The 21,187-nt window shown below is 47.9% G+C and overlaps 1 protein-coding gene across 1 annotated transcript in view; it reads right to left on the bottom strand.

The window, feature by feature from the left end:
* Nucleotides 1–21,187, bottom strand: part of TRIO (trio Rho guanine nucleotide exchange factor) — a 5,246,815-nt gene that overhangs the window by 1,849,107 nt on the left and 3,376,521 nt on the right. The window contains exon 39 of the mRNA XM_086965300.1: nt 14,804–14,870. Within this exon, the coding sequence (XP_086821426.1) occupies nt 14,804–14,870 (67 nt within the window). The remainder of the gene's footprint in view (nt 1–14,803; nt 14,871–21,187) is intronic.

The following is a 21,187-nucleotide window of genomic DNA, read 5'->3' as shown; positions in this document are numbered from 1 at the left end:
TACCCAGGTAACCATAGCTTTTGAATCAATACTATCTGAGATTAAAAGCCTCCTAACTAGAAAAAAATCCTACTGCCAAAATCTCAGGCCCTAGATGGTTTGACCAAGCTTGTACCAAGTCCCTCTCAGTTTTACATCATGCTCTCAGATCTACACCTAGAGACATGGAATTAGTCAAACTTCTCTGCCTAGGCTATAAAGAGGCCAGGAAGATCAGAATCAACACCTTATAGGAAGAAGCATGGGAACAATTGCATCTAGCTGCCATCTCTAATAATGCCAGGGACTTCTGGAGAGTTATCAACACTCTCTTTCTTAAACCATCTACAGCCCAGAGTCTGGAATATCGTGTGGATAAGGAATCTTGGGTTGTATACTTTTCCTCAATATTTGACCCTAAAGCTGAGAGAGCAATTGTGAGAAGTTGGCCTAGTATATGATGTTCACTATTCTAGTGAGCACCTTGCACCAGTCCAAACAACCCTTATGGTGATGGTTGTAAAGTCAACCTTATAGACCAGCTATCCTAGTGGTAGTTCTCAACAGAACAGAGAAGTGTGGCTCAATGGTTAGAGCGGCAGACCCTGATGCAGAGGTCTAGTCCGGGACCAGGGTTCAATTCCCCGCCTCGGCGGGTCTTGGGCTCAAAAAATTCCACGGACCTGATAATTCTCGCCTCGGTGCCTATTCCAATCATGGAGTCCCACTCTGCAACTCTGGGCAATAGCTTGCTTAATCTCCACAACGGCCCCCACAACGCTAAGGATGCCTGGCCTTCACCCTGGGGGTGCCCAGTAGTGGACGCCTCACAGGGAAAGCCAGGACGGGTTCCACAGCGGTATTCGCACAAGCGCCTTGAGACCCTTGCGGGTGAGTAGTGCGCTATACAAGTATCAATTTACAAGGGTGTAGTAGGGTTAACCCTGGGAACTGAGATGGACTCTGGCCTAGTCAGAGTACCAACTCAAGCTGTCCTTGTCTGTGATGTGGACATGGCTATGTCCTCTACTGTGAGCCCCAGTAACCTGGGAAAGTACAGACAGACTATCAATGATAAAGTGGCTCAGGCCTACGGGGGCACATGTGCCAGTGTCACCATGGTGACGCCTAACTTTGTGGATCCTGGACAGATCATACTAGGTGATAATTACCTAGTGAACAATGCTAGCAATGTCAATCCCAACTCTTTCAAAGGGTACCCCCACCACAGGTTGTGGTATAAGGGGGCCTTTGTAGTGCCACCTGATTTGCCACTGGCTTGGCAGGTGACACAGGAGCGACAAAACTCCTTGGTGTCTTCTGATATGTGTGGCCAGTGAAAATGAAGGGCAAGTCTTGTTCTGGCCAAGATGTCCTGCTAGGGGAATGTCATGGGCTAAGGTAAGAAGGAAGCCCCTAAATATCTAAGGTATGACCAACCTCCTGGAAGCATCAAGCTTGGGGTCTCTAGCCTCTGAATGAAGGAGCCCTTCATCCCAATACACTCTATGGGTACCTGCAGCATTCCCAGCAGCCTCCGCAGCAGCTTGCTGTCTGAGGGGTTCAAGAGAGGGGCAGTCCAGCTGCGCCTGCCTCAGGTCTGCCCTTGAAGGTCCCCCTGTCCCAAGAAACTCAACCTGATCAGGCTCAAGCTCTTCTAGGACAGTTCCTTCTTGGGTCTCACTATCAGCTTCCGCAGAAGGCTGATCCTCATTCTGAGGTAGGGGGGAAGGCACTGCCTTAACCCTACTGCTCTTTCGCTTGGTAGACAACTGGTCCATAGTTTCAGGATCCAGTACCTGTTCAGTTTGGCACTTTTTGACCTGTGACCTGGTCACAGCAAGGACATGTGCTGATATGCCCAGCAACTCTGCATAAGTCCTATACTCCACTTCAGACCAGACTGAAGATTCTAGATCATTGCCCAACAAACATTCTACAGGGAGGTCTGAACTTACAACAACTCTTTTGAGGCCAGTTACCCCTCCGCAGGAGAAATTAACAACTGCCATACTATGGGTGGTAGTGACATTGCTAGCATTGATCACTAGGTAATTGTCACCTAGTATAATCTGTCCAGGGTCCACATAGTTAGGCTTCACCATGGTGACACTGGCACATGTGTCCCTGTAGGCCTGAGCCACTTTATCATTGATTAAAGGTGTCTGTCTGTACTTGCCCAGGTTACTGGGGCTCACAGTAGAGGACATAGCCATGTCCACATCACAGACAAGGACAGCTTTAGTTGGTACTCTGACTAGGCCAGAGTCCATCTCAGTTCCCAGAGTTAACCCTAATACACCCTTCTGTTGAGAACCACCATTATTAGCTGTACTGGGGGGGACAGTTGCCTTAGGGGCAATGGTGGCTGGAGCTGCCTCCTTTTTGGAGCAATCACTTGTCCAGGTAGTATTACTTTTACAAACATTGCACCAGGGTTTCCTTGGATCTTCTTTTTTCTTGGATTTCTTGGAACCCCCCCCATTAGAAGCTTTTTGGGGACCTGGAGAAGACTTCTGGTCTTTTGCTTTCTGATCCCCACCCTTTTGGTCTTGCTTCTTCTGATCACCACCTTGGTTCTGGGTTTTCTGCCTCACCCTGGTTCTGACCCATTTGTCCGCCTTCTTCCCCAATTCTTGGGGAGAGGTCAGATCAGAGTCAATCAGGTTTTGGTGCAACAACTGGTTCTGACAATTATTAAGTATTTGTTCTCTCATGATCAAATTATACAATCCTGTATAGTCCTTAACTTTACTGCCCAGTAACCAGCCTTCCAGAGCCTTAGTGGCACAATCCATAAAGTCAGTCCAGTCCTGAGTCTGTGTCTTCTGGGTGTCTCTGAACAGCAACCTATACTGCTCAGTGGTTAAGCCAAACCCATCAATCAGAGCACTCTTCAGGACAGTGTAGTTGTCAGCATCCTCATCACTAACTGTGAGGAGCGTGTCTCTTTCTTTTTCTGAAAAGGATAGCCATAAGATTGCTGCCCACGGACTTTGGGGTACCTGCTGTACTTTGCAAGCCCTCTCCAAAGCAGTTATCCACTTGTGGATGTCATCCCCACTCTTGTAGGGAGGGACAATCTTATTTAGGTTTTTATGGTCATAAGACCTCTCTCTATCCTTAGGGATAATGCTGCCACCAGTGGGTTCTAACCCACTTAGCGTTTGCTCTCTTGCAAGAGTAGGTCCCTCTTTGGCTAGGGCAAGTTCTTGCCTCTCAATCCTCAGATTGACTTCTTTCATTCTGGCCTGGTGTTCTCTCCTCTGAGGGGAAGTCATTCTCCTCTGAGCAGAGGCATCAGAGCCTACTGAGCCATTAGAAAGGTGAGATTCCCTGGATAGGGATCTCCTCCCTCTGGGCACAGAGTTAAACCTGTTTGGAGGTCTCAAAGGGGCTATGCCCTCTACAGCCCTATGCAAGCTTAGGTTGACCTGGTTAAGTTCTAAAACCTGGACCTGGTCAGTGCCATCTTCCTCTTAAGCATCCTCATCGACTTCACTATCATCAACTAGATTGTGGCCAGGGGAATCTTCTGCTGAGGGCTGACCCTCTTCTGCACTGCCTGAAGGACCTGGGTTAGCTGCTTTCATAACATCAAACTCCTCTAGGATCTCTATCAGTTGCTTGAGGGTAGGGTTTGACCCTTGTTTTAAATTCCTAGTCGTACACAAGTGCCTTAACTCATGGAAGGTAAAGGTATCATATCTAGAAGGTGCCCTCAGGGGGTCAACTTCGACTGGGAGAGATCCACTAGGTTCTGTTCTCAGAGACATGATCTAGTGAGGTGTGCTGTGTGGACCTACCTACACTAAGTGTTATCTACTAAACCTCTCTAGGAGTTGTAGTCAGGGTATGCTAGGCCCTTTACTCTACAGCAACTAAGTTCAGTAGAACTTAAGTATTTTAGACTTGATTTATATGTACCTCTAGGTACCTTGATGTGATCTTTCAAATGATATTTCAAGAGTATATGGTAAAACAATCGGCAAGCTCTTATCCCACCGCTGCCACCAATGTGAGAAGTTGGCCTCGTATATGATGCTCACTATTCTAGTGAGCACCTTGCACCAGTCCAAACAACCCTTATGGTGATGGTCGTAAAGTCAACCTTATAGACCAGCTATCCTAGTGGTAGCATGGACAAAGCAGTCTTAGGGTAATACTTCAGAGAGCATGTGAAGCCAATTGTTTTACCAATTACAATCCCTTGAATACCAAATGAAAGGACACCACACAAGGTATATATCAAATATATATGTATTTATTACTAACACAACCCCTCTGCACTCTTTATGAGGTCACAGTTCATGATACAGCACAAGTTACTCAATAAGCATACTATAAGTTGCACAAATACAATTCTTCCCTAGGGGCCTCACGAACCATATATTAAAGAAGTGGTATAAGCACCACTTCAGGAAAGGTGAGTAGGCCTTGGAAATTGCTGGGGCTACGCTGATCAACCAAAGGAATGGAAGTAGGAGACCCACAGGATGCGTGTGCAGTGTCTAAACACACACGCGAGTTACCATAGAGAATCAATGGGAACGTAAAAGTTACAAAGTAGTTTATTTCGGACATTTCCAGGTGGACTACGGGAAAACCCTGTTAATCTAGGACACTTGGATAATTATTACCCACGGGAGCACCGGAGTACTCGAGTTACCTCACCCAGGGAAGCCGGATGCATAGGTGTTCTTTCGTGTCGGGTTTCGTCGATCAATCCTATGGAGAGCTGCAAGAAAGTGCTGCAAGCGACCAGGAGGAAGATGTCCGAATGGATTCAAGGGTGGATCGGAGCAGTGAAGAACCTGAAAGCAGAGGGGACAGAGTCTGGGTCACTAGCCAGTGACCAGGAAGGAACCAGGCGATGTCGAGATGCAATCAGGTGAGGATGTGAAGCTTGTCTCCGCAGCCATGTGGACCAGGAGGCGTCGACGACGACCAGGAGCTGGATATGGACTGTCCCACGAAGGATCTAGCTGTTGGCGGTGTCGGTATCCGGATTGGACCCAACAAGCCTTGGCAAAGGAAACCCACGCAGGGAGGGAAGATCGGCTTCTGTTCAGACCAGCACGGTCTGGGGAGCTTCCCCTTTACAGGAAAGTAGGAGCAAGCCCGGAGCAACCAGGCAAGCGGTGTTGTTTCAAAAGGATGTCTTCAGGAGGGCCACTAGCCAACAGGCTAGCAACCGCGAAGACGCGTCGAGGAGACATGCAAGCGCAGGCCCCACGCGGCACTCGTGGAGTGTGGAGGGCTGAGCTTCGGTGCACTTACTGCTCGGGTTGAGGCTTATCAATCCCCAATACACAACTTCGAGGACACCTTATAAGCTGCACAAGTAGCAAAAAGCAGGTACTGCAGGATGTCCGGGCCCACGTCTCTCGTGTCGGCCATGATTCTCATCTTTGCTGTGGATGTGGGTCGGAGTCAGAGAAGTCTGGAAGTCCAGAGGCTGCGTCGCTAAGTCTTCGGGATCCGGCTGGAGCGTCGACAAAGCAAACAGGCAAGTTACTGTTGGTGCCTGTTTGCACAGGGTGGTCACTCCTTGACCACAAGGGAGATGTCTTCAGTCTTTCAGTCGATATGGATCGTCGAAGGTTCAAGAGTTCCTGTCAGAGTTTCTTTCCAGGATAAATCTAAAGTCTCTAGACTCAGCTCCTATCTTTATACCAAATTAAGGGGCCGGATTACCTGCTAGGTCCCTCCTGTGGGTGGAATCTGGGAAGGGGGTGGTTACACCCCTTTCCCTTTGTCTAGTTTTGCGCCAGAGCTGGGGCTGGAGTGCCCCAGCAACTGCTTTGAACCAGGCTATGCGTGGAGCACCTTGTGTGCCCCAGGCAGTGTCTCATTTCTTTCAACCCACCCTGCCCCAATACACTAAAGTCTGTCGAGGGAGGTGCTAGCACCTCCCAAGGCAGGAAGCCTATTGTCCAGGCCTCCCCTGCCGGAGTTTCGTCCAGCAGCAGGAGGTCAGACTCGTGTCTGTGGCAGCAGCATCCATTTTGTGATGCTGAGGCTTTGTTTAACTTTAACCGGGTAAAGTAGAACTTACATGTCTTCTCCCTCTAGAAGGGTGTAATGCTACCCCCGCCGCCAGAACTGGCCGGGGGAGGGGGGGGGGGTAGTATTCCAAAGTGTATGACACCTTACACAACATGTTTTGATAAAGCCAAACCAAAGTTAGCAATAACCGCGAGGATTATAATGCACTTAAGAGTATATGGTATGGCTATATCATAGAACAGCAATAAGGACATGTTCCGAAAGCTGCAGACAGGCTCAGCTCATGCTAGAGCACCATCTCACATAAAACCAAGCACTCTGCCTCCAGGATTGTTCAGGCCTGCCATAGGAGTGACTTATAGGTATATATGTGTCTATATACAAGGGTAGATATAGGAATAATATATCAAAGCAAGGGGTGATTACACAACCTTGTCCAAGCTGAGTGATCAGCCTGTGGTGTCAGTTTGGATGGCCAGCCAGGGGTGGCATAATACATGCTGCAGCCCCTGGTAGGCCTAGGATGCACCTATGCCCTGGGTACCTATGGTACACTGTACAGGGGCTCATAAAGGTGACCCAATTGGAAATGTACCTAAAGTACATGGTATGAATTTAGAGAGAGAACAGCTGGGCTGTAGGTCTGATTAGCAGGCCCACAGCCACACTAAATTCGAAAAACCAGTGTATCAGGGCAAAAAGTGGGAGTGACCATAGGAAGTAGACCCTACTCTCCTACAGCGACTACCCAGCGGGCAGCTATCTCTCCCTCCACTAAAACTTCATTGAGGCCCTTATGCAATGCTTCAGTAATACAACCCCCAGCCCGGATGTTACTCCATTAGATTTCTTTGCTGAGCAGCCAGACTTATGGGGACCGGTGTTGACTAACTTTTTAACCGAGTCGCTAGAGTGGGTCCACCAGACTCATGGACGAAATGTATTTTAATCCCCATCCACAAGAAAAGAGATAAATCTGAGAATAAAAATTACAGACCAATTTCTCTTCTGGACAGTTACGCTAAGCTTATGGGTCCAGTTCTATTGAACAGACTTGAGGAATGGGCAACCAGTAATAACATTTGATCCCGGTCCAATACGGTTTAAAACCGGGGATGGGCACTCAAGATCAGTACCTCAATTTAAGTCCATTAATCGCCAAGTAACCCAAGCCAAGCAGGGCAAATTATACTTGGTATTTATGGACTTATCTGCAGCATTTGCCTGCGTGGCACATCACCATCTATGGATGGTAATGAAGGAAATGGGTATCGCCGAGGCAAATATTCTCTTTAAAAGGCAGCTTTATTCCTCGGCCTGTGTCCGATAAGGGAGGCAGTGAGAGTGCACCAGGGCGTTTCCAATCAACAGGGGCATTTGACAGCGTTGCGAACTGGCCACATTTCTTTTTTCCATCTATACTAATGGGGTAGAAGCTCCCCTATTGGACTCAGCACCAGATGTCCCCAAGATTAACAATGTACGCACCCCAATCCTCCTCTACGCAGATGATGAGGTGTTAATTGCCCGCACAGGCCTAGCCCTACAAAAGTTACTAGAGATATATGTAAAATTTATGTGAAATTTGGATTTAAAAACCAACAGGATCAAGTCCTTCATTTTAATTACCCGACGAAAGGATAGGAAGGCTCAAAGCTTTCTTATAGATGGCAAAAAGGTAGGCTAAATCGATGCCATTTTTTATCCAGGGGTGACCTTTGACAGACAACTAACTTCGTCTAATATGATTACTACAAGGGGCTTATTGCTAGAAAAAAGTATAATCGCCTTATATTCCTTTCCAAAAAAATTAGGAGTGAAACCTATTGTTATGGTGAAAAAAGTCTACAACGTCAAATCTGTTTCAGTAGCAACTTATGGGGCAGGCATCTGGGATTATTCGAACTCCTCGGCTCTCCAGATTATGGAGGATACCTTCAGGAAAAAACTAGTAGGCCTCCCCGTGAGTTGCTCAAACTTTATGTCACACATATATAAATGATATCATTAGCCTGGCACCAATCATTTTATGGCATTCTATCTGGAGAAGAGATTATATTCTTATCACTCAGAAGTTAATAGAAAATTGACTCTCTCTGGAACATGCCCACGGGATTCCCTGAACAAGATGTATCAAAAGTAGTCTCTCCTCCAATTGGCTTAGACCACCTATTTGTTTTGCCAAGTGATTGCTCTAAAATATCAAAACAGGAGATTAAAACTCGATTTCCCACATGCAGGGCAAATTAAATATTTAAAACGAATTGTTTAAAAGTGTCAGTAAAATCTTGTCCAGACTTGTCCAGGAAGGAACATCCTCATATTTATTTACAGTGACAAATTTACTTCACAGGTCTCACCTACTCAGTGCGCATGCACTGCATAGGAGACCTTTAGCTATCGTGCAGCTCTTTTTACAAAGCACATACTTGTGATTGTGGTGGCATACGCCTTGCGGGAGTGCGCCACAAGCACGAATATGTGCTACCAAAAAGAGCAGACTGCTATCCCCAGGCCACTGGGGGCGCACCACTCACGGGCTAATTAACTTTCGCAGCCGCGGGTCTGCGCTTGTGTTTCAGTGCTGGTTGATTTAATGTCTGTGTCTTTTTGTGCTGTACACAACCCAAAAACCTTTCACAGCAAAGCAAGTGTGTGTAATACACACCAGAGAGAGGTTTTTTTTTTATACACAACTCTAGTTGAAAGGATTAAATGTGTGGCCCTTTCTCATGAGTGGATAGATTTGTGCATGCTAATAACAAAGCCTTCCAAAGCTCTTAAACCAAATTTTAAGCGGAATAGAAAAATAGGGAGCATTTACAGAATCCGACTATCTATGCAAAGCTACGTGGCAGCCATCTCTTGCTTTTTAAACATGGGAATTGAGCAGATGGGAAGACGACAGTGCCGGAGGTTTTGGGGCGGTTCCTGCAATCTCTTGAAAGCACACGGCTCTCCCTACCTTGTTCTGGAGAATAAACCAACATGCATCGGAGCCTGGATCCGTGGGCCAAAGCAAGGATGTCTCGCCTTTGCAACTTCTGCCTCACAGACGCCCATAAACCCCCCGGGCCGTCAGAGGGGTATTGGGTTGCAGGTCACCTTTGATTCCAGCGGCCGTGGCCACTCCTAGGCCCCCGACCTCTGACCCGTGGAAGACCACAGGGGATGAGCCGTGTAAAACATATCTGAGCACAGGGGTGCTTTGTGCGAGCTTTACGCACGTGCAACGTGCCACTCACCAGCATCGCGGCCATGGGTGGAACATTTTATTGACATCTGCGTTGCTTCAGTGACCAGAGGGCCACTGGTGTTTTAAACCCGCAGCATTTGTTGTAACACCCACGTGGGGGTCAGTCACCGACATGTGCCTATGACAGGCCCCACCCACATGGTTTAAAACCACAAGGTTTCTCGGATGAAATCCTCACACCAGGAGATTAAGTCTCAGAAAAAAGGATGACAAAAAGTCAAAAAAGGCCAGTCAAAAAATGACTGAGGGGTAGCTTAATCAGGATCAGCGCTATCTAGCACAGAAAGTAAATAAATGATGTAAATGCGCCGAGGTGGCGCCTATATAGGTACAGCACACGTCACTTCCAGCACTGCTGATGAGGAGCTGAACAACACCACATACCGTCGCACAGGGGTACTGTTGGAAAAACATAGGGATCCATTCTAACGCTTGAGGATATTCAAAGGTGAGGCATCTGAGGCTAGAAGTCTTCATCAGATAAGATATACTCACCATTATGCCTGTTAGAGAACAATTCAGCTATACCACCCACAGCAGAGTTGAAGGAGATTAAGCAACTGGTAAAAATACAGTCACATAATTTGTAAGTATTTGAATGAAGAATGCAGTCTTTGTTGGAGATGTACCCTCGCCCAGCACCCTGCTTGATCCCTCTTGGGGAAAGCTCAATGGAGCATCATCGATGGTACTCAGCATGGGGGGGCAGGGCTCCTCCCCAAAACAGTACAGCAACAGAGAGCAGGGCCACCAGGCATCACAAACCCTCTGAAAGGAATCAAAACCCTGAATTTAGCTTTAGACCCTAATCATTCTGTTCATTATTCTGTTTTACCTGCATCCCCTGAATAACTTTCCCTTGATTACAAAGGAGATGCTAGCTAGCCTAGTAGCGAGGGTAAAATCAGGCTCCCATGTGGATCCCTGCCCCCCGAGGATTTTTAAGCTAGCTATGCCAGGGATGGAAAAGGATGTTCTCAATCTTCTAAATAAATCTTTGGAAACTGGACAAGTTCCGGCTATGATCAAGGAGGCCAGGCTGATTCCACTGCTTAAGAAGCCAGGGGCGGATACTAAAATTTTTAAGAATTTTAGACCCTTCTCCCAATTACCCTTTTTAGCAAAGGTTCTGGAACAGCATGTGCTGACATACCTTTCAAAGCACCTGGAGACCAATGATTTTCTAGAGCAAAATCAGGCTAGATTCCGGGCTCATCACAGTACGGAGCTGGTGATGGTGTCCATTCTGGACAAACTGAGGTGTAGAGCTGATAAGAAGATCCCTGGGGCCCTGGTGCTCCTCGATCTCTCCGCGGCTTTTGAAACGGTATGTCATCGTCAATTGCTGTCGCGTGCGAGAGACATGGGCATCGGGGGGCCTGCTCTAGGTTGGCTTACCTCTTTCCTGCAAGATAGATCGCAGAAGGTGCCGCTGTCGGACCTAGTATCAACATCAGCGGCCATCACCTGTGGAGTGCCGCAAGGTTCGGCTCTCTCGCCGCTCCTTTTTAACATCTACCTGCAGCCTCTGATTTCAGCCCTCAATCAGATGGAATGTCAGATTTTTAACTATGCTGACAACACGCAGATCGTCATTCAAATAGAGGATTCTCCAGGAGCACAAACCAGGCTGCATAACATCTTAAGGGTTCACGGTAAACTGGATGTCCGCCAACTCCTTGAAGATTAATCCGGATAAAACCGAGGTGCTGCCTATAACTATCCAGTTACAAAAGGGGGTGGTGATGAACAGAGTGTCTGAATTGAGCAGACCACTCTTACCCAGTCCAAAGATCAGGGCTTGATCCATCACCGTTATTTATCTCACTGCCCCATCCCAGCTCAGAACCTGGCTATATGCAAATCAGTCTGTCCCTGGCCCAGTGCATCATGGGAACAGGGCAGACTAAACTACCAAGCCAATTCTTTACCAGAAAGGAGACAAGCTACCGGGGACCGGTTTCTGGCATTTCAGCCTCTTCGGCCCGGCTTGCTTGAATCCTGATGGAGCAGTGAGAAAGGGACTCATGTCTGAGTATACCCTGCCACACCTATAGTGGCCAAAATCGATTTACAAAAGGGGGTGGTGATGAACAGAGTGTCTGAATTGAGCAGACCACTCTTACCCAGTCCAAAGATCAGGGCTTGATCCATCACCGTTATTTATCTCACTGCCCCATCCCAGCTCAGAACCTGGCTATATGCAAATCAGTCTGTCCCTGGCCCAGTGCAGTCCCTCACCACCCCTTGTTGTAAATATAACTATCCAGGGCAGCCCTTGGAATGACGGGTTTTGGCCCAAGGAGTTGGGCAGGACGCCGGAACCAGCAACCGTGGTGAAAAGCCTGGGAATCCATATTGACAGCAATCTGTCTATGAAAAAACAGGTGTCTGTGGTGGTAGGCACATGTGTTGGTCTTCTGAGACAGCTTCGCAAGATCTCTCATCTGCTGTCGTTTTCTACGCTTAGAAGTGCTGTGTCAGCTATGATCTTGGGACGTTTGGACTACGGCAATGCGCTGCATATAGGGTTGCATCAGGGACAGCTTGCGAGGCTTCAGATAGTAATGAACAATGCAGTGAGGCAGATTTTAAAGAAGCCCAGGAAAACACATGCTTCACCTCTCCTGCGTCAGTTACATTGGCTCCCTGTTAGACAGAGAGCCCTGTTTAAAGGATTGTGTATCACACATACGGCACTCTATGGTAACGCGCCCAGATACATTAAAACCAGACTATCTGGCTACATCCCTGCTAGGGTGCTGCGGTCCTCTGAAGCCACGTTCTTGGTTAATCCACGTTTCCGCCTGTCCACTTTGGGCGGGCGGGCGTTCTCCACTCTGCTTCCTGCAGCATGGAATAGACTACCAACCAATCTCCGCAAGGAATCAAATTTGCTGCCCTTCCGCTGAATGCTAAAAACCATACTCTTTCGGGAAGCGTGGGGTGTGTTGTAAGTTTACTATTTGCTTTCGGTAGTGCTGGTTTCTTTTTGTACAAGCGCTTAGAGACCCTGGGGTGATAATGCGCTATATAAATGGAAATACAATAAAATAAAATAAATAAATCTCACCCGGAAACTGTAAAGCATTATTATTGTGTACAAAAGGACATTTTTTATGACGCTGTTTAAATGTGTGGTTAAAGTACATGTATAAGTTGCACATTTATCTGGTAAATAATCTACAGTTTGCTTTGAAAAAGGTCTAAATGCGGTCTGACTTGGATATTTTGCAGGAAACTCAGAGCAGCAGAGGATGTTCCAAACTTAGATTTGTATAGGTTGCGTGACTGCTAGAGTCAGAAAAACAGGAAAGCTGCACTCTGATAAAGTGAGTGATTATGAACTAGCAGAAGAGGTGGGAAAAACAGAAAAGCACTAAGATTTTTCTATTGTAACTTTTGTATTGGAGTTCTGGCTGTTTGCCAAAAATAGTATTATAAGAATTGACTTGCAACAGGTATAATTGGAGACTGACTTGTGATTCTCTTATGGTGCGGTCACTCTCCCAGCTGTTTTATTTTGTGCATATGCAATCAACTTGCTTGTCCTCCCTTTGTTGCAGATGTGGTGATTAATGATTTAAGCTACATAAAGGATTTTTACTGAAACCTCTATCCTCAATGTTATCAATGATCACAACATCAGGGGGCACACTAAGATTCAAAGACCCTTCATGGGACGGCAGAACCACCCTCAGAAAATTAGGTAAGAAAAAAGATGGGTGCAAGGGGATCCACAAATGCCATGCCAGCACTCAAAATGTCCCCGGGGCCACAGCGTCCGCTCACCTGAGTATCCAAGGGTCCCTTCAGTCAGAAAACGGTCACCGCAGGCCACCGTTGCCCCCCTTGCCAGCCCTCGCCAAGGGGGGCTCCCTGAGGCATGCTCCAGGGGCCACAGCAGCTCCAGGGCTCATCAAGTCAAGCGTCTCTTGGGCAGCAAAGCATTGATTAAAGCCCCAGTGAGACTGGATAGAGATCAGGAGAGCGAAATATTCTGCGGGACACCCACGGCTGAACAAGAAGAGAGGATGGGTCGCCAGCATCAAAAAGGGACCCCAACGCTCCTACCTCAAGACCAAAGGTCCTGTTATGCAGGAGTGGGCCTACCATTTACTGCCTCCCCTGCAGCTGGTGCTGTGAATGAATGTGCTGTACTACAAAGTAGGAGGGGATGTCCGATCTGGAGGGCCCCTCTTCTGAGAAATGAAGGGGGTAGTGGGGGGCACCCCCGTCGCTGCCATACCATCCTGGAGCACAGAGGTCGAGATTACCACTTAGATTGCACCCTCTCCACATGCATGTTCAGCAAGCTCTGCAGTCCAAGCTCAACAACGAAGCCGCCATTTTGGGTGTGACCTCAGAACGACTGTCTCCTTGGCCGATGAAGCAAATCCAGATCCTCCATGCACCTGCTGTTGTCCCCGACTCTCCAGCTCTCTGGGGGCATCCAGAATTGCTATAGATGCCGGGCGTTGCAGCCAATAGAGGCCAGGGACTCATGGGCTAGAGAGGAGCTAGAGCACCGAACTGCCCATGGCCTGGCGGCTGGCCCGGCCTCAAGGAGGCACCATTACGTTAGCTGACCATTCGAGAATTAGAGGACTTGCCACATTGAGCTCAGGAAAATTAGAAAAGGCATGGTTGAGAATGTGACCGGCTGAGTGGGTAGAGGGCTTGGCCAGCTAGTAGGCTTAATTGCAGCTAGATTGGCGATAAGGGTCTTAGAGATAACTTAAGTCTGCCATAGTGGTGAAATTGGAAAAGTTTAGGGCATAAGGAGTAATAGCCTCAATAAGATTAGAGTGAATGTTATGGTTGGGGACAGGATTGATACATAAGTGCCCTTGAGGCTGCTGATACCCTAAGAGAAATATAAGACACATAATGAAGAGATAGAAAAGAAATGACATAGCTGAAATGGTGATTTAAAGCTATTATCAAGGCCTCCTCCAAGCAATGTGGTATGGTCTAGTTTAAGGATTGAGTAATCTTCTAAGATCACAACAGGGATGTCCGGTATTGAGGACTACTTAAGCTTTAGGTTCAGTTTAGGAGCTTTTCAATCTTGCTCTACCATAGACAAGCTCTATAAACCCATTTGAGCAGTTACTTCACAAAACCATTAAATTGGTACCAAAGAAAAAACAATGTTACTAATATTTAAATAGCATTTTTCCCTCCGTAACTATTTTCCGTTTTTGCATTTCAACAAAAGGCTATAAAGAATCAACTAGAGTAAACGTATGAATCTTGGCTATGCAAACGTTTCAAACAAATTGTTCCTTATTGGCAGTGCCAATGACATAGAAGATGCATCAAAATAATAGCATCAAGAAATTCTTAAGATCTAGTTACACAGCATCAGATGTTTCAAATGAAAGTAAATTAATCCATTTCTTTGTTGCGATTCTAACTGTTTAAATGAAATGCATAACAGAAATAGAGCCCACCGATGTTTACATTGTTTATTTCGCAACCTTTCATTCCAAATTAAAGCAGCAGAAAGAAGGCAGGAGTTGGTTCTCATAAAATAAAACAAAAAAATAAATGTACCTCTACAACAAAACCCAAATCACGGATGTAGTCTCGTTCTGTCTCAACCAATTCCTGCAGAACATAGCTAAAAAGAAGAAAAATTAGACAATCACAACCTGTTCCTTTGTAGTAATCAAGGTACTCCACACCTTATTTCTACATTGAGATTACTATTGGCAAAAAGTATTACATTTCAGCACATATGAGAAGAACTAGGGATAGCTATTAAAATTATAAAATAAACATGAAATACAAAGACAGTTTAGACAATCATCATTAACGGTGAACCATACATACTGCTATTTGGAAAGAAAAATATAAAACCTACCCTGAGTGGTTGTGTGGTCAACGAAGCCCCGAAAGGCATGGATAAATAATCAATAAATAGAAATAGCTTGGGAGTACGAAGTCAGAAACAAGCAATTAGGGAGGAGAAAAAAGTCATTATTAATTCATTCGATTTACTCATTTCGTGAACTTAAATACATGTTCAGACACTGAATATTATCACAAATATTCTTTGAGGAATGTCCACCAGGATCAAATTACAATCTATACACCCCTCTCCACTCTTTTTTCGCGACACTGCTTCAGCAGAGGGTAGGCATAAATACCTCGAGGATATATACATGTCCATATTACCTATTGATGGTCGCCAGTAGGTAGTTCTAGTTAGGACCTAGCTTCCATAGGAAAAGCGTTTTTTGTATTGCTAATAATTTTAGTGCGGTTTGACAAATCTTCATGAAGTGTTGACAGCCATCCTGGGACTTTGGAATCAGCCTGAGTCCCCAAAAAAGCAACACAACAAAAGAATCACAAGGAGGCAGGGTAGTCATACTCTGACCCCTTAGGCTCCCAAGGCCTGGAGGTGGGGTTCCACAGGGAATCCGCTTAGGGTCAAAAACGTTTTTTTTGTAAACTTTAGCTGCAAATTCAAGGAGGATCCACAGCAAAATATTCTTGTTTCAAAAAGCGCCCCCCCCCCCCCCCACACTTTTTTTAATGCACCTATGGTGGGCCAGGTCTTGGGTGTATTCATAAATATGGGGACCCTGGGGTAGAAATCAGGCCAGGGCGAAGGGCTGGGTTACCCCTCCCCATTTTAAAAGCTGGTGGGTCCTAGGGGATGGGGTACCCAGGGCGATAAATGGCCTTGTGAGAGGAATACATGCTCCCTTTCACCTTTAGAATATGACCAGACCTCGGATGTTGGAGTCCCAGGGGCCCAAATCAGCACAGGGAGGGGGGCTGTATGCCCCACTCCCTCATATAGCGCAGGACCCCTGGGGATGGGGTCCCGAGGGGGCCAACCTCTCCCTTCCTAAAAATATGTTCTGGTCCGGGGCCAAAATTGGCCCAAGGAGAAGGACACATGCCTGGTGTATTGGGTTCCTGGGGCTAACATTTGCGCAGGGAGGGTGGCTGTATGCTCCCCTCCCCATTAAATATAGTGCCGGACCCCAGATGATGGGCTCTCAGGGAGGGGGTCCACATGCCCCCCTCTCGTTATAAAATGCATTGGGCCCCGGGGGAGGCCAAAAGCAGCCCAGAGATGGCTGCCTTTAAGGGGCACGAGTTTGTTTCTTCACTAGAACTGCTTAAAGGGTCGGAAATTGTGGAAATAGGCCAATATGCTCCATGACGCATGCTGTGGGTTTGAGGTTTTTCGTCCCTATGAGGCTAGTCCAGGGTTTATAGGCGCCATCCAGGATTTCCTGGGCACTGGGGTTCATGGTGTACTTACCTCAGCCACTTATGTGGCCTTTCCTTTTCCGTGTTCCCATGTCCTGTAATGGCAGCTGCAACACAATGCTGAACTTGTGGATGGTCAATAAACTGATTTGGTTCTGTGGTCCCAACTTTTGGTTGATGCAACAAAGTGAGAAAAAGCAGACTTGTCCAAGCCGATTTAAGATTTTTTTATTTTTACTTATAGGTTTACAGAGGTCTGCAAAACAGTGTTGACTGAACTCTGTGAATTAACAGTTAGGATAGCTCTAAAATGTAACCGCTTCTTGCACAAAACAGAGCGCATTTGAAATTCTATATTCTGGAAAACTACTGAACAGATTTACACCAATCCAATCAAAATAACTTTGACTAAAAACAAGTTACTTACCTTCGGTAGCACATTATCTGGTAGAGACTATCTAGCTGCAGATTCCGTAACTTTGAATTTCCCAGGCGTCAGGCTGGATTTGAAACCTTTGCTGAGCAATACCCCTTGCGCGCGACGTTGGGTGGCTCCATTTGGCTCCGCGTGATGCCGTCCGTAGAGTTGGTTATGACGTCATGGTGCCTACATAGGGGTATTCCAACCCCAACCCCGGAAACAACGACATCACCCCTTCGCAAGACCTCTGCAACTCCCTCGCCTCCTACTTCCACAACAAGATCGCGGACATACACAACAGCTTCAGCACTCAACCGACGCACGCCACGACCGAACGAGCGCCCCCCACCACCACCCTCCGCGCCTGGACCCCGATCACCACCGAAGACACCGTCCGCACGATGAACTCCATCCACTCCGGATCTCCGACCGACCCCTGCCCTCACCACGTCTTCAACAAGGCCGACACTGTCATCGCACCCTACCTGCGGGACATCATCAACAACTCCTTCAACACCGCTACCTTCCCGGAGAGCTGGAAGCACGCCGAACTCAGCGCTCTACTTAAGAAACCATCAGCCGACCCCACCGACCTCAAGAACTGCCGCCCCATCTCGCTGCTCCCGTTTCCTGCAAAAGTCACAGAGAAGACAGTCAACAAGCAGCTGGCCGCCTTCCTCGAGACGAACGGATCCCTCGACCTCTCGCAGTCTGGCTTCCGGGCCAACCACAGCACCAAGACCGCCCTGATCGCAGCCACCGATGACATCCGAACCCTGCTCGACAACGGAGAAACAGCGGCCCTCATCCTCCTAGACCTCTCCGCGGCCTTCGACATTGTCTGCCACCGTACCCTAGTACAGCGCCTCAGCTACGTCGGAATCCAGGAGAAGGCACTGGAGTGGATCATCTCCTTCCTCGCCGGAAGGACACAGAGAGTCCGCCTCCCCCCGTTCAGATCAGAAGCCACCGAAGTCATCTGCGGCGTTCCTCAAGGCTCCTCGCTCAGCCCTACCCTCTTCAACGTCTACATGAGCCCCCTCGCAGCCATCGCACGCCAGCACAACCTCAACATCATCTCCTACGCTGACAACACCCAGCTGATCCTCTCCCTCACCAACGACCCCGCCACCGCCAGAGCCAACCTACACGAAGGGATGAAAGAGGTAGCCGAATGGATGAAGAACAGTCGCCTGAAACTGAACTCGGACAAGACGGAAGTCCTCATTCTGGGATCTTCACCCTCCGCCTGGGACGACTCCTGGTGGCCCCCCGCCCTAGGCAGCGCACCCAAACCGACAGACCACGCACGCAACCTGGGCGTCATCCTGGACTCCTCCCTCTCCATGACCAGACAAGTCAACGCCGTCTCCTTGACGTGCTTCAACATCTTGCGCATGCTACGAAAGATCTTCCGATGGATCCCCACCGAGACCAGGAAGACGGTCACCCAGGCCCTCGTCACCAGCCGCCTGGACTACGGCAACTCCCTCTACGCAGGAACCACCGCCAAACTCCAGAAGAGGCTCCAGCGGATCCAGAACGCCTCAGCACGACTCATCCTGGACATCCCCCGTTGCAACCACATCTCCGGACACCTGAGAGACCTGCACTGGCTCCCGGTCAACAAGAGAATCACCTTCCGTCTCCTCACCCACGCACACAAAGCCCTACACAACCAAGGCCCAGGATACCTCAACAGCCGCCTCAACTTCTACGCTCCCAAACGCCAGCTTCGATCGACCGGCCATGCCCTCGCCGCCATCCCCCGCATCCGACGAGCCACCACAGGGGGAAGGTCCTTCTCCTACCTCGCCGCCAAGACTTGGAACTCCCTCCCGACCCACCTCCGCCTGACCCAGGACCACCTCGCCTTCAGGAAGCAGCTCAAGACCTGGCTGTTCGAGCAGTAACGGACCCCCCTCCCCTAGCGCCTTGAGACACTCCGGGTGAGTAGTGCGCTATATAAATGCCTTGATTGATTGATTGATTGATTGATTGATTGATTGATAGGCACCAACTAGATGAGCGGAAGTCAGTGTTGTTTGTATTTTCCACAGCAGAAGTGCAGAGCCACGAAGTAACTGATGTAATTGCGTGCAAAACCAGGGCCCTGAAAAGCGGAATAACCCTAACCTTACAAAATCAGTACGCAAAGCGGGGAGGCATGGGTGGGGCTGTAAGGAATTTGCAGGCAGCTATATAGAGTCTCACCCAGATAATGCGTTACCGAAAGTATGCAACTTGTTCACCTGATAGAGACTTCTAGTGGCAGATTCCTTATCTTTGAATCAGATACCTGAGCCATTCCATCCAGGCGGTGGGTTGCAGACTTACATCCTGAACTAAAAAGTCTTGCAGGACTGAACGGGCAAAATGTCAGTCCCTGCGTACTTGCACATCAAGGCAGTAATGTTTCGCGAATGTGTGCAAAGATGCCCACAGATGTCTTGGACTGAGACACTCAGGCAAAGGCAGTAGTCGCAGCCTTTCCCCTGATGGAATGGGCTCTTAATCCCTCAGGGGGCTGCTTCTTTGCCAAGGCATAACAAATCTTGATGCAGAGAATGATCCAGCAGGAGATGGTCCTTTTCTGCCCTTCCCTTGTTTGCGCCCACTTACCACACAAAGAGTTAGTTATCCACCCAGAACTCTTTTGTGTGGTCAAGGTTGAACAACAACGCTTTTTTTGGGTCCAGTCGGACACGCTTTTCTTCCTTTGAGGGATCAAAGAAGGAGAGCAAAGCGATGGTCTGACCCAGATGGAACGGTGTCTTAACCTTTGGCAAAAAGGATGCCCTGGTGAAAAGCACCACTTTGCCCGGAAAAGACATAAGATAAGGAGGCGAGCTGGATAACGCCTACAACTCACTCACCCTCCGGGTCGATGTAATAGCCACTAAGAAGGCTAATGTACGAGTTACCTCCCTTCGGTAACAATGTATCTGGTACTGACGCTGTCTAGCTGCAGATTCCTTAACTTAGAATATCCCCAGGTGTCAGACTGGATCCGCAATATTTTTTTGCAGCAGCACCTCTGCGTGCCGGGGGATGGCGCCACACGACCCCGCCCTGACATCGTCCACGTACGTGACGTCAGTGAGGTCATATAAATACCTACGGGAGTACTGACGTCCGTTTTCTTCGGAGAAATTTTTCTGCGGCACAACGTGGAGCCACCAACAAAAACCGTGAAAGAATGAGAACAATGTGCGAAGGATGAAAAATCCATGAAATAAAGAAGACGGATGCTGCAAAACACCATCGTAAAAGACAGTATCAGACACTGTCTACATACAAGCGAAAAGCGAAAGTGGAACAAGGCTGTGTGCATGAACCCGGCAAAGTGAAGAGTAGACCTTTCCTAAAGTGCGAGCAACAAGGAAAGAACATCTCAACAGACAAAAATAGACTGTTATTACCATGTAGAACTGTGCTGTCCAACAAGGACGGAACACAGAAAGAACAGCAATTACTGCAAGAAGATATGAAAAGACCGGCACTTCCCTTATAATAATGGAAACCTGAAACAGAGCTTAACAGGTCTTTAAAGAAGACGACTATGTAGGAGACAAGAGCCCTTAGTCAATGGAAAAGGCGGGAGAAAGGGAAGGCAGCAGGAGAATAATAATAATAAGAAGAAGAATCTCTAGATGACAGTGAATGAAAGGCACCATCTTTACAGGAAGAAGCCCCTTGGAGGGAGTCAGCCGCATATGATAATTCCCAAAGGGGCACAACTATGTGAGCACCCTTGAAAGAAAACCAATGGCAACTGAAAGGAGGCAAGTGGAGAAGCCCACCTGGCAAAGTTCTCGGAGAACGGGGAGGATGGATGGGCGTTAAGGAATCTGCAGCTAGACAACATATCTACCAGATACATTGTTACCGAAGGTAAGTAACTCATACATCTGATAGAGATATCTATCTGCAGATTCTTAGAATAGATACCACAGCCGTACCCCAAAGGGGAGGTGGGCCTGCGACAGAAAAACAGGAAGTGCCCAAGCACTTAGGCGGCAACAGAGTGACGGACAACGGGGAAGGCTGTGGCAAGACAGCCAGACAGCAACCCAAGTAGCTCGGAAGAGCAAAGATAACGAGAGGCAAGGCATCCCAAAAATGCCAGACTGGAGCTACACCATACCCGTATCAGTATGAGATAGAGAAACGGCACCAGCCATATACCAGAACAAAAGAAAGAAAGAGAGAGTCCCGAACTAAGAAGGAAGAAGGACCACTTTCAGCTTAATGGCGCACCCTGTGGGCACCAACCAAGCTGAGGA

This window comes from Lissotriton vulgaris, chromosome 4_1 (genome assembly GCF_964263255.1).
Source record: "Lissotriton vulgaris chromosome 4_1, aLisVul1.2, whole genome shotgun sequence".
Lineage (NCBI taxonomy): Eukaryota > Metazoa > Chordata > Amphibia > Caudata > Salamandridae > Lissotriton > Lissotriton vulgaris.
This window is presented reverse-complemented; position numbering and strand designations above follow the sequence as displayed.